Source organism: Gossypium arboreum, chromosome 8 (genome assembly GCF_025698485.1).
Source record: "Gossypium arboreum isolate Shixiya-1 chromosome 8, ASM2569848v2, whole genome shotgun sequence".
In the NCBI taxonomy this organism is placed as follows: domain Eukaryota; kingdom Viridiplantae; phylum Streptophyta; class Magnoliopsida; order Malvales; family Malvaceae; genus Gossypium; species Gossypium arboreum.
Window position 1 is genome coordinate 109102223 of NC_069077.1, and position 13450 is coordinate 109115672.

Consider the following 13450-nt stretch of genomic DNA (forward strand, 5'->3'; position numbering starts at 1 on the left):
AATCATCCAATGCATTTGACATTTTAGCTTATTTGCTCTTGCCAAGCTGATAAATTCCCACCTACATATTTGAAGGAATCTTCAGATTTATAGAGTAATTAATGAATAGTATAACAATGTGCCATATCGATTTTTTTTTTTTTTTTGATGAAAGTGCCATATCGATTTTAAGTTCGATGAAAATTAATCCTTTCTAAGATAGATTTAGATTACTTAGCAAAGGATAAAAACATCTTTTGCATTGATTATATATAAAACCCCCCATGCAATTTTACAGTAACCAACAAAAAGATGAAACCAAACAGCTAAGGGCACAACCATGAGAGATATATGTATCGAACGAAGTCACCCCTTCAAGCAGAGGCTTTCAAATACTAATTAATTAGCCTACAGATAGAAAACATATTGTACAAAATTTTGGAATGTATATATGACCAAATTTAACAACCTATCGACCTTTGTATTGGCCTTCGGATCTACCATCATACTGCTTAGTGTACACACGGTGCCTTCTCTCTCTTGCATAGATTACCCAGAAGATCAATGACAGCATCACAGCAGCCGATACAATTACTAATCCGATGTAGATCCATTGACTATAACGCCGCAGATCGGGACAATAATCATGACTGATATCCGTGAACGCATCCCGTACAAATGTGCAGTCTTGCAAGTTAACCAAGAACGGACCATAGCGATACAAACCATAACTCACATTCACTGCTGCCGACATCTGAGTGTAAAATTGAGGGGTCAAACGCCCAGGTGTAGAACAAATCCCAGAGCCCGAAACATCACATATATACTTCTTCCAAACCTGTTTGAAACAGATATCAAGTTATTAAGTAATTGTGTGTTCTGTTCATAGGGTGCATGTTACGCATGTATAGCCAAGAAATTAAAACTTAATATATTTAGAAAAGCTATCCTTATTACCTCTGTGGCATTATGCAAAGTAACTTCACCAAATGCACAGTCTCTGTTTGTGAGATTCGAATGAAATGGATTGCAGAGAACCGGCACCAATGGACCAGATTGATTAAAATATAATGGTGCTGATGCTGGTGGGAAATTTCGGTTGAAAACATTATTGATGACACCATTCACGACATTTACAAGTTGATGAGTGACATTCTTGGATCGTGACAAGGTCTCTTGGGCTGTTGCATTGTCCACACAGGGAAGAATGTCATCCAATGCGGTATGAGCAGTGGGATTCTGGACCCATTGATCCATGGCAACACATGCATCTCCAGCAACACTGAATCACAGGATACAATTTTAAGCCAAGTGTAATAACAGTCTCGAGCTCATATCATCTTAAGCTTATCATCAATAACATGTTTGTAAACCATTATATGGCTGAAAGTTGAAAAACAGATTTGAACAATAAACAAGCATGGAACAAGAGAAATTGAGCAGAACATACTTGTGAAGGAGGTGAAATACTCCGCATAAAATAAATGTACCAGTAACAAGAATCCAGCCAAGGATGACTAGCCTGCATTCATTAATCATAAAAGTGATTGATAAAGGAAGTTCGGTTTAGTAACATATGGACCTTCCCGAGTTATACCATTAATTACAGAGGCAAATACATTAATTATACTTCACTTACGTGTAAACCAGGCACTGCAATCCAAGAATGGAGAATACTGCAGCCAGTTACGAAAATAAAAGTATAAAGTTAGATGATATTGAGATAATCTAATTACTAAGAATCATGGAGCAATGATCAGAAAAATAATATAACTTACAGAATCCGAGAAATGCCAAAAAGAGCATCACAGCAGCAAGAATGATGAGAGCCAATCTCCTGCAGAATTTAGCATGAGATGAGTTCCATGATCAGCTCTGAGATTATTCTAATTTCATCCTAAAAGCTTCAACTTACATTCTGTCTAAGCCATGTTGAATTTTCTCTTTATTATCAGCCGTTTGATGTGAAAGAGTTGAAGCCGAAGAGTTTATCTTCCTATCGATATCATCAATGCCTTTTTGGACATCTGACGGCAAAATAGCTGAATCCACGCTAATTTTCTTAGCTGCAGAAAGATAATCTGACACATTCCTGAGGTTTTCAGCAGTGAGATCTGCCTTACTAACCGCATAATCCAGTGTGTCTGTTGTACAGCCATGAAATTTTCCCTGACCAGTGTACAGCACAACACACCCGGCACTGTAATATGAAGTTATATATGGAGTGAGCAATTTTACGGTTATTCAAAACATACATATCTCAAAAGTTTAGCACGAAAAGAGTGTCGGTACATTGCAGCAATGGTGAAGAGTATGAGGAAAATAAGGGATAGCGCATAAGCTGTCCGAGAGTAGCCATAAGAATTTAGTTGACAGCAGCAATGACGGATGCATATGATGAACAAGCATAGTGCGAATATCACAAACCAGACTGCAGCAATGACAAAGAAAGGAGCCGCCGTAAAACCCACAGACTGCATTATCAGACATGAAAACTTTATAAGTTTTCTAAGTACCAGCGACTGGCAAGATAATTTGATTCATTGAGATTGACATAACAGAAAAAAGAAAACAGAACCGAATCAATGATCAGGGAAGAACCTAAGGGAAAAACAGGATTACGGAGAATAAAGTGTTCTTAATAAGCCTCAAAACCAATTACAAACACATAAAGGTATGAAATTTCTAGGAAAAATCATACGAATATCAAATAAAACTGTGGAAATTAAAGGACTACATACACCAAACACAATCAAACCAGCCAACAACATATAAAATTCATGATTCCAGGCTGCATGCATCAATTTATCAAAAAAAAGTGAACAAGTGAAGAAACTGACAGCCCAGTAGTGTTCATTGCTGATATTCCAGCCACCAGTGTACTTGTGAAAATCATTAAGAGGGTCTCTCCTGTAAGTCCTTTTTTCAGCCAAAATCAAAGACGAGTTGTTGTCTCCTTCACTTCCCTCTACAAGGTTCCTCCTTTCTATCTTCCTCCATGCTAACACTTCACTCTGCTCTCTCTCCCCAAACACAAAACTTTTACAATACCCTATAAAAAAATGATTTCAATAAAAAAAACCCAGAAATAAAAACCAAAACTTTCATTGAAATAATAAAAATCAGTACCTGAAATATTCAAAGTCTGGACATTTAAAGCTTGAGAACCTATTTCACGTCCAAAAAGAAACAAAGAAAAAAATAAAAGAAAAAACAATGCATAAGGGTTTGATCTGAAACATAACATTATGTATTTTTATTTTTATTTTTCCTTTCTGAGTTGCTTTGGGGATTCAATATTCTTAAGAATGTTTTTGAATGTGTATGAGAGAGAGAGAGAGAGGGGGGGGGGGGAAGATAAAAGAGAGTTAATTGCAATATTAAGAGGTTGATGCAATCTATTACATGAAGAAGCTAACCTTACGGTGAGGGAAAAAAATATGATTTATTTATGTTTTATATAACTTGGTAGGTCCCTTTATATATTGTCTGTATCTTTTTATTTTTACCGAAATACCCTTCTAATTAAACTTGAAGGTGAAGCTGTGAAGCCTGAAGTTGCTTTTTCATATTAATTTTCCTTTTATTATAAGTTAATTAAAGGATGCTTTTTGCTGAGTCAGTTGTTTTGCTTTGCTTTTGGGCATTATTTTTATTCTTGAGCAAGTTATCCTATTTTACTCAAAAATAATTAATATATTTGTGCTTTCAAAATATTTGTTGGGATGATTTAGTTAAGGGAATTACTTAGTTAAGTTTTATTTTGATGAATAATAATAATAAAAATAATTTATGGGTCATCTCGCTACCATACCTTCTAATTCCTATGTTGGTAAATTTCTTTAATATCACTCCTTTGCCCTTTTAACAAAATAAAGAATGTAAAACCTTTTATTGAATGAAAAGAGAATGTTTCTCTTTTTGAAAAATAGACTCTGCACAATCAAAGTTAATAAAAAGGCATTTTAAGTTTTTGACTTTTTTGCAATAATCTTGTGACATTTTTCAAATTTATTAAAATTTACCCAACCTAACTACCCATCAATGCCCTACCCATTATAACATTGCACATCACCAACAAATATTTACTTGTTTACCTCTTTATAACCAAAGGATTAGTCATTATTTTACCTAATTAGTTGTTTATTTCTTTAAAACATATTTGTAGCAAAAGAAAAGCATGTGCTGATTAAATTTGTTAAACCTTGATTTAAACCACCACAGGGTGTACTCCATTATATATTATGCTTAAGAGACTCCACCTCATGCCCATTAAAATATTATTAAGAGATTCTTATTTTTGTACAAAAGCCAAAACCAACAAACAAGAAAAGGCCACACAGATACCAAAACCTTTGCCATTTCTATTTTACTCGTTCTCAATCCTATATGATTTTTTATAAATTAAAATAAAGAATACATAATATATAAATTAATATTTAAAATAAATATTTTATAAATAAAAAATTGGAAATAATATATTAGTAATATTAAATTAAAATTTAAAAATAAAACAACATACATTTATTATAATAATTATTGATCATAAGTACAAAAGATATTTACATTAATTTGATTAGAGATGAAATATATTTACATTAAACTAATAAACATTAAAAAGTTTATTGAGATCTTATATGGTAAATCCTTTTACATTTTTAAAATAAAAAGAAAATATAAAAAGTACTTGTTTCGCATATAATAAACAATTTATAAAAAAGTTAATTAAAGTTATCTTACATATCTATCTCATGCTCTTCGTGTCATTGTTGTTCGAATATTTAATTTTGAGATATTGGTGCTAGTAATGGATGTTATTTATGGATGCAAATTCAAATTCATAATATATATATATATATATATAACTCTAAAACTAAATAATTAATAATTATAAAGACAAAATCAATTTGTCTATTATATACTTAAACTCTTATTTAAGTTATAACTTTATTTTATTATGTTAATAAATATGGAAATAAAAAAGTTTACTTATAAAAATTAGAAATAATTTTGAATTTTAAAATAATATTTTAACCATTATTATTAATTATTTTTATCTTATTGATAATAAATATGTTTAAATTTTTATTTAAGTTATAACTCGTTTTTAAATTTAATAAATTTATCATAATTTACTTTTAAATAGAATTATAATTAATAATTTTAAATTAAATTATGGATATTTTTAAATATAAATTTAATAGTATGATAAAAAATAAATGATATTCTCATCAAGTCAAATATAAGTTATATTATATTATTATAAATTATTCCATTCTCCATTTGGACCACCATAGATTTTTGGGGCACATGGCTTTTAAACGAAGCGTGTTTAGCTGTCTCAAACGAATATTTATTATTTTAATGCTGGTCATAACAATTAATTAAATTTGATTATTAATCATAGATTTTAAAAAAGAAAAGAAAATAAAGAATATTACTTTGATCGAGGCCATTATATTTATTTCATAAAAGGAATATTGCTTTAATATGATAAATTTAATTTTTAATGTTTATATCTTTTGTTAATTTTATTTTTATTATTTTTAATTAAATTTAGTTTCAATTTTTAAAAAGAGTTGTTTAATGAAAATATTTACTAAAATATTAAATTTTTAAACATATTGATAAAATGTATAATTTATATATTTTTAAATAATTTTATAATTTTATAATTATTTATTAGCATAATATATAAAACAAACAATATCATATTGTAGTACACATAAATTATCATGTAAATTGTCATGTCAAAATTATTTAGAATTTAATATTGTAAACAATATCTTATTTAAAATAACAGTAAAATTTAAATTAATAAATATTAAAAGATAAATTAATTATTTTGATTAATCAATTACACTGTACAAACGTTACTTTCTATGTTATTTTGGAAGTAATCAAACATTCAGAAATGTGTATAGCCTCTCCATTTCCCACATATTCTTTGATATATATATTTTTGGTTCGGTTTTATTTTTATATTGACTAGAATTTGAAGTTGGGAATATTGATGTGAGAGCTGACATGATCTGTTTTACACTTGTAGCTTCATCCTTGGAGAATTGTGTTCACATCTTCAAAAGGAAAAGAAATCTAGTTTTTGTGGACACCTCACTCTCTCACCATATAATAAAAGATGAAGGTTTAGCAAGAGACAACATAATGTTAAGAGTGAACCATTTTTTGCTTTTTGCATAAAATTTGATGTTGAATCCACTTTTTGTTTTTTAAGTGGCAATTGAATTAAGATGTGCATAATGGCTATCCTTTTAGTCAAAATATCATAATCCCTTTAAAGAAATTACGATTTATAATCCATCTCATTTTTCATCTTTATTTTAGTATCTCAAGAATATATATATATATATATATATATCGGTAAATACAAAGCTTTGAAATAAATTTAAAATAACATGAGAAGTTAATATAATTTATTTGTGACCAGTAATGATTGTCGAATGTCATTCTTTAAAAAATTCCTTTTATATTTAGGGGTTCCTCAAAGATAATCAATTGATCCATCATACCATCATCTGTTTTAACAATGCAATCCGCTACTCTGTTAGCATTTCTCTAAATATTTAAATTTAACTTTCTATTATTTCAAACACTATTTGTGAATGCATCTAATTTTACTTACATTACTCACCTTACAGATATGTAGCCATTTTGTAGAGTTTTTAATATATTTGGTTTGAAATATTGTGGGGTTTCGAAATAAATAATAAACATCATATTTGTGCAATGCCACAATGTCCTTCATTCACCTAAGCATTGTCTTTCTCATAACGCCATATGTATGTGTGGGCATGCCATGATTGGTAATTAATTCATATGTCATACCCTAAAATTAAGTAAAAGAATCAGGTAAAATGTAGCTTACCGAGTTGCAATTTCAGTCAATGGAATTGCAAAATTCAGCCTTTTTTAAAAAGAAAAGAAAAAGGGAATCTTAATAGCAATTGTCAATTGTAAACCAATTGATTACCAACCACCAGATTGAAAATGGAAAAAAATGAAGGTTAAGACGCAAAACAAATGTTGTGGCAGGTTTGAGGCATTAAATCGGAAAATAGACAAGGTAACCACGTCACCAGCATTATTAATTAAGTTGGAAATTTTGACCATGCCATCATCCATCACCACCAATCCCGCATGCACCATACATATGTTGTTTTTTCACAGGGATCGTACACATGGCTATTTCATTTATAAACATCCGTTCCTGCCATTGCTACCTGCAATGGTATTATTATGTTGATTGGTATATAATATATAGGTTAAATTCTAGATTTTGTCCATATACTTGTAAGTTTAGAATTTTAAAACTTTACTTCTATTCAAATAATAGCTATTTTTAAAATTTGATACGACAAATATATTATTACATGTGTAATGTCATGTTAACTTACTATTTTTATATATTACTAAAAATATAATTTATAGATTTAAATATTATTGTTTGTATTAAGACTAAAATTTGAAATTCAAAAACTATAGTGACTACGAATCCAGTTGGAGAATATGAGCTAGATCTATAACTTTGTATAAAATACATTATTAATAGCAAAATTTTAACCCTACTAACATTTAGTCAATACAAAAATATCAAAATTTAATTTGCCACTTTAAAAGTATAAAGATTAAAATTGATTAAATTAAGATAAAAATACTAAATTTATCTAATAACATAAATTTAACTAATATATATATATATATATATATATAACTCAATGCTAAATTTATAGGCTAGTAGCTATTGAAGGATGGGATATGAAGAGGGCAAGAGAGAAATGCAAGGAATGTTATGTTGAACCGTTGGAGCGATGCATGAAGACAACAGTCGTAGGGACCGTAATTGTCCATTATTGACTGACTTGTAACTTCAATTTGTTTTCGATTTAAGCTCCTGAATGTAAATGGAATATTTATGAATTAGGCAACAAGGCTTTGAGGAGTAGGTGAGGAATTGGATAAGAAATTAGATTAAACGTAGCATGGAAGCATATATGGTGTTAGCTGAAGGCGTTTAAACCACCCAATTTTCCACTTTCCTGCAAAATGGATTTGGATTTTTCAATAATATTGTAACGTCGATTATGGGTTACTATTATACAATATTTAGAATAAATCCTTACATTTTAAAATATACTAATGATCTAGGCATGCATGATTTGATTCTATAACGTTTCAAAGGCACTTTCTTTTTTGGTGGAATCAAACACACTTTCTTTTCTTTCTATTATGATAATTTATTCACTTTAGAATTATTTAATTCACAATAACCTGTAGAGCATAGCATGCGATCATGGACCCAAGACAAACTCGGTACTTGCTGCACCTTCTTTAAATCTAATCATCTATATTTAATATAATGTAATAACCTAACCTACTTCACTTGGATAATTTCTTTGAAATTAAAACATCCATAAATGAAGTCTTGACATAATTAATAAAGGTGGAGATTTTAAACATCCTATTATATGTAATTATATATACATGTCTTTTAGTCTTATCATGTTTGAATTTTAGTTCAATCAATTTGATTTTTTTTACTTTATAATTGATTTGGCATATCTTCAGTAATCTTTAAAAAATATTTAAAATTTTTATTTGTTTTTAAAATGTATATAACTTTATTTATTAAATAAATAAATAAATTATTCTATTGTCATTTTAGAAATAGATAGTAAAAGGTTATATATATATATATATATTTACAAATTACAGAAAATCATAAAAGATCTCTCATTATTAGAGTATGCAATATGAAGCACAAATTTAGTTACATCAGGTGAAATTAGTTGTAAAAGAACCGAATTAACTTTGAGTTGTTGAAGCTGTTAATGATTTAGTTAGTTAGTTTATAGCAGTTTTTTTATAGATTTTTTTCACTTTAATAAAAGGGAAATTGGTGACTGGGCCTTCAGGCGTTGTTTGGAATATTTTTTCCTCTTTCAATGTTCATATTCAAAGTCATTTATTTATTTTCAATGAAGTTTAAAAGTTCTATCGGGTGGGCTAAAAACTTGTCTTCTAAAGTATCTTATACTATATTTACGTCAGGACTAAATTATTATAATTGGTTTGTTCGAAATCATTTTTTTGAAAAACGGTCAACTTGATTTTTGAAAATGAAATTTGGAGTTGCCACTAATCTTTTTTTATGGGGTGTGATCGGATCACCTCATGATTGATCGTTTTAATAAAACTGTTAGGATTTCAACCCGATTAAGCAACGAACAAGAAAATAACGGAATAAATTGAGAAATTGAACACACAAATTTAACATGGAAAAACCCCTCCAAAGAGTATAAAAAATCATAAGCAAAGATAATTTTACTATAATGGCAAAAGAACGAAGAGTACAAAAGATGGAGATAAAAACTAAACCCCGAAAACGCGAAAATAAAGAACCCACAAAACGTAAATACAAAATTCTCTAAATGTGTTATGAGTTCTAATCTCTAATGGGTATTTTTCTAAGATTGTAAAAGAGCCTATTTATAGGCTAAATTCATAAGTCAAATAATAGTAAAATAATCTAAACTAATCAGTATTTGATCGAAACAAGTAAACAGAGTTTAACTGAAATATTATTTGTTAAATTTGACTGAATGTAATAGCCCAAAATTGGGTCTAGTTGGAACAGAGGTTTCGGGACCACAAAATCTGAGATATAAATAATTATTTTATGATTATTTTAAGGTCTATGATATGATTGCATGATTGTGTGAAAATTTCGTGAAGAAATTCATGCATAAAGTGCTTAATTCGAAGTTAGGGACTAAATTGAATAAGTTGCAAAACTTGCATTCTAGAAGTTTCTAGTATGAAATTGATTTGAAATATTAATTAGGAGGTCTTAAATAGAATTTGACCAATTTCTAAGTTATGGACAAAATTGGACATGGATGGAATTTTAGAAAGTTTAGTAGTAAGGGTATTTTGGTCATTTAGGGTAAAATGAATTAAAATACAAAATTAAAAGCCAATTTTGCTCATCTTCTTCACCATGGACGTGTATACCAAGGGAGACTCCATGTCTAGGGTTTTCAAGCTTCCCAAGCTCAATTGTAAGTCCGTTCTAACCCCGTTTTTCAAGTTCTTTACGTTTTGGAGTCCATTAACTTGATTTAGCTTATGCTAGCAATAATTCAACCTAGGGTTCATATTTGGAAAAATACGCATAGGTAAAATTGGTGTATTCTCGTGTTTTATGATACAATATGAGGTTTTAAGTTATGTTAGAAAACTTGTGCTACTCGGTTTTAAGTGAAAACGAGCAAAAGGGCTTAATCAGTAAAAATACCTAATAGTCATAAGTATATGTTAGAGTGAGAATTTGATTGTAACACCCCGAACCCGAGACCGTTGCCGGAGTCGGACACGAGGGGTTTGCAGACTTAAATCACTTGCTTTCACAGTTCATTTTAAAAATTTCCAGGCAGTTGGCTAACTACGTCACTGTCACCTTAAAAATCATATATTGAGTTCCAAAACTCGAAAATCAGTTTCGTAATTTTTACCTGAAACTAGACTCATAAGTCCATCTACAGATTTTTTTTCTAGAATTTTTGGTTGGGCCAATTAGTATAGTTTATTAGTTAAAGTCTCCCCTGTTACAGGGTGCGACTACACTGACCTTCATGCATTACGACTTGGATATCTCCCTGTACAGGGCTTCAATACTGATGCTGTTTATTTCTATAGAAACTAGACTCAAAAAGGAATCTATACATATATGGCATGACTTTTAAATGTCTCTGGTTAATTTATAATGAATTTCCAAAGTCAGATCAAGGGATCCAGAAACCATTCTGGCCCTGTCTCACGAAAACTTTAACATCTCACAATATACTGTTCATATGAATGTTTCGTTACTTTCCTATGAAAATAAATTCATCAAGGTTCGATTACATAATTTATTCACTATTTAATTCCATTCCTTCTATGTTTAGTGATTTTTCACATCCACATCACTGCTGCTGCCAGCATCTATTTTTAAGGTAAACTTTACCTATTTCATGATCCTCCATGGATCAACTAGAGTTTGTCATACATATACCAAAAGTGATCATGAATAACCATTCCCATGGCTAACCGTTACCAACATTTCCATACCTCTCGACGGACAACATACAAAACGATTATAATGCTATGATCAAAGTATATTTAAGCCATTTTCGCATGGCTATCCAAATTTACACAAAACCGAAGGGTACATGACCAACAACAAAAGGGTAGTCCTATACATACCATTTCAAAGTTCAACCAAAAGTATACCAAAAGGAGCTTTGATAGTGTGGGCGACTTCGACTTCAAAAAAAATCCCGAGTCCGATAGCTGAAGAACCAAAATCTATAAAACAGAGAATTAAATAAACGGAGTAAGCATTAAATGCTTAGTAAGTTTTGAGCAAAGAATTTAAGCACATCTAAAGTATAGCATTCATATAACTAAACGGATAATTCTATATATACATATTCTCAAATCATTCCTACTTCACATTCCAACCCCTATATTCATACATAAGGGATCATCTTAGCCAAATAGGAAGCTCATTACTCGATCGGCGAATATTGTTCGAAGGAATCAACTATTCCAATGCACATACTGAAACATACCTCATTGTTGGGATTTTACAAGCGTATTAACTGAAATTTTTATAGCAAGATCGCTCATTCCCGAATCACGTACCTTCGGAATTTAACCGAATATAGCTACTCGTTCAAATGCCTTCGGGACTTAGCCCGGTTATAGTAACTCGTACAAATGCCTTCGGGACTTAACCCGGATTTAGTGACTCGCACAAATGCCTTCGGGACTTAACCCGGATTTAGTAACTCACACCAATTCCTTCGGGCTTAGCCCGGAATTAGTAACTCGCACAAATGCCTTCGGATCTTAGTCCGGATATAGTCACTTAGCACAAAGCCTTCGGGACTTAGCCCGGACATCATTCGAATAACCATGCACATTTATCAATAAATCATGACACATCCGTATTTCATTTTCATTACCAAAGCTCAAACACAAGACACTTATCACACTTGCAATTTCGGCTCAATAGCCACATACAAAGAGCATGATTTTGATTTGCTTAAAACATGATCTAATCAAATCATAATCTAAGTTCCATTACTCAAAAACTTACCTCGGATGTGGTCGAACGATTTCGGCGGCTATTCGATAACTTTTTCCTTTCCCTTATCCAACTGTGGTCCTCTAAGCTCTTGAGCTGATTCAAACAAATTTAACTTATTAAAGTCTCATTATGCTAGCTTATGGCCGAATATGACAAGGAGTTTAATAGGTCATATGGCCACCCTTTAGCTCAAATACACAATGGTCATGCGCATTTTTAATCACTTTAAGCAATTTAACACAATTCATTTGAACATCAAAAGAGGACCTCAAGGTACTTAGCCCATATATACATTGGGCATTAGAGTCACATATATATGGAATCATTAATCAAACTCAACATTTTAGCCCACACTCTCTTTTAGCCGTTTATCTAAGCCAAGATAAAAGCATTAATATGCTTGCCTCTAACCGAACACAGACAACACAAATCTATTTCATGTGGCCGAATATACATGTCTAGGTTGAGGCCGATTGCAACACTTAATACATTCTACAAGTATGGTCACTTGTATTGACTAAACACCATTTTGTTTCAAGTTCAAAACTTGGCTAATACACATATATACACTATTTAAAGCATCCTCTCCCTTTCCATCAATTCAACACATGCATTACTCATTAATATACAAAATTATATTCGGCCTTGGCACACAACTTGCTAGCCGATTCTTCTCCATCTAGCAACTAATGCACATATGTGCTCATTTGTTAGACTCTACTTCATCTAACAACAACCATATTTCCCTTCTACTTCCTACCATGGCCGAATGCATCACAACACCATACCATTTCAATTTTGGTCATGGTTAAACAAAGAACTTAATGTCTCACTCAAAAATGCTAAAAAGAAGATTCAAGAGTCATCAATCCACCATCACATACACCATTACAAAGCTTCACTTTTAGCATGCAAATGACATCAACACAATCCACCTTAGCCGAATGTCATCTCCATGACATAGTAAAGATTTGAACCATGGCCTAGTTAGAACTCAAACTAACAACTAAAAACATGCATGAATCTCATGGACAACATCAAACATACCTTAGTCTAGCAAACCACCATAGCCGATTTTCTCAAGCTCTTCCCCTTCCTTTCTTTCCTCTATTCGGCCAAAGATGTTCAAGAATGAACACTTTTTTTTTTTGTTTTCTTTCCTTCAACTCACGGCAATGGGAGGGGAAACAATCACACACATTGCCCATGCTCTTTATTTTATTATTCCTTACATAATGCATTAACCCAACATGTTTATGACATGTTTTTAGCCATAACATTTTGTCCACCCATGCTCATGGCGGCCACTACTAATTAGGG

At 31.0% G+C, this 13450-nt stretch overlaps 1 protein-coding gene across 1 annotated transcript; it reads right to left on the reverse strand.

The window, feature by feature from the left end:
* Positions 1-209: 209 nt before the first annotated feature.
* On the reverse strand, positions 210-3430 carry LOC108450089 (uncharacterized). The gene is made up of 9 exons (XM_017747542.2): positions 3109-3430; positions 2820-3031; positions 2272-2453; positions 1895-2179; positions 1758-1816; positions 1619-1655; positions 1430-1501; positions 937-1261; positions 210-817 (listed from the first exon to the last, which is right to left on the reverse strand). The coding sequence occupies exons 1-9, from the start codon at positions 3224-3226 to the stop codon at positions 449-451; spliced, it is 1659 nt and encodes a 552-aa protein (XP_017603031.1). The 5' UTR covers positions 3227-3430; the 3' UTR covers positions 210-448.
* Between the last annotated feature and the right edge of the window lie 10020 nt (positions 3431-13450).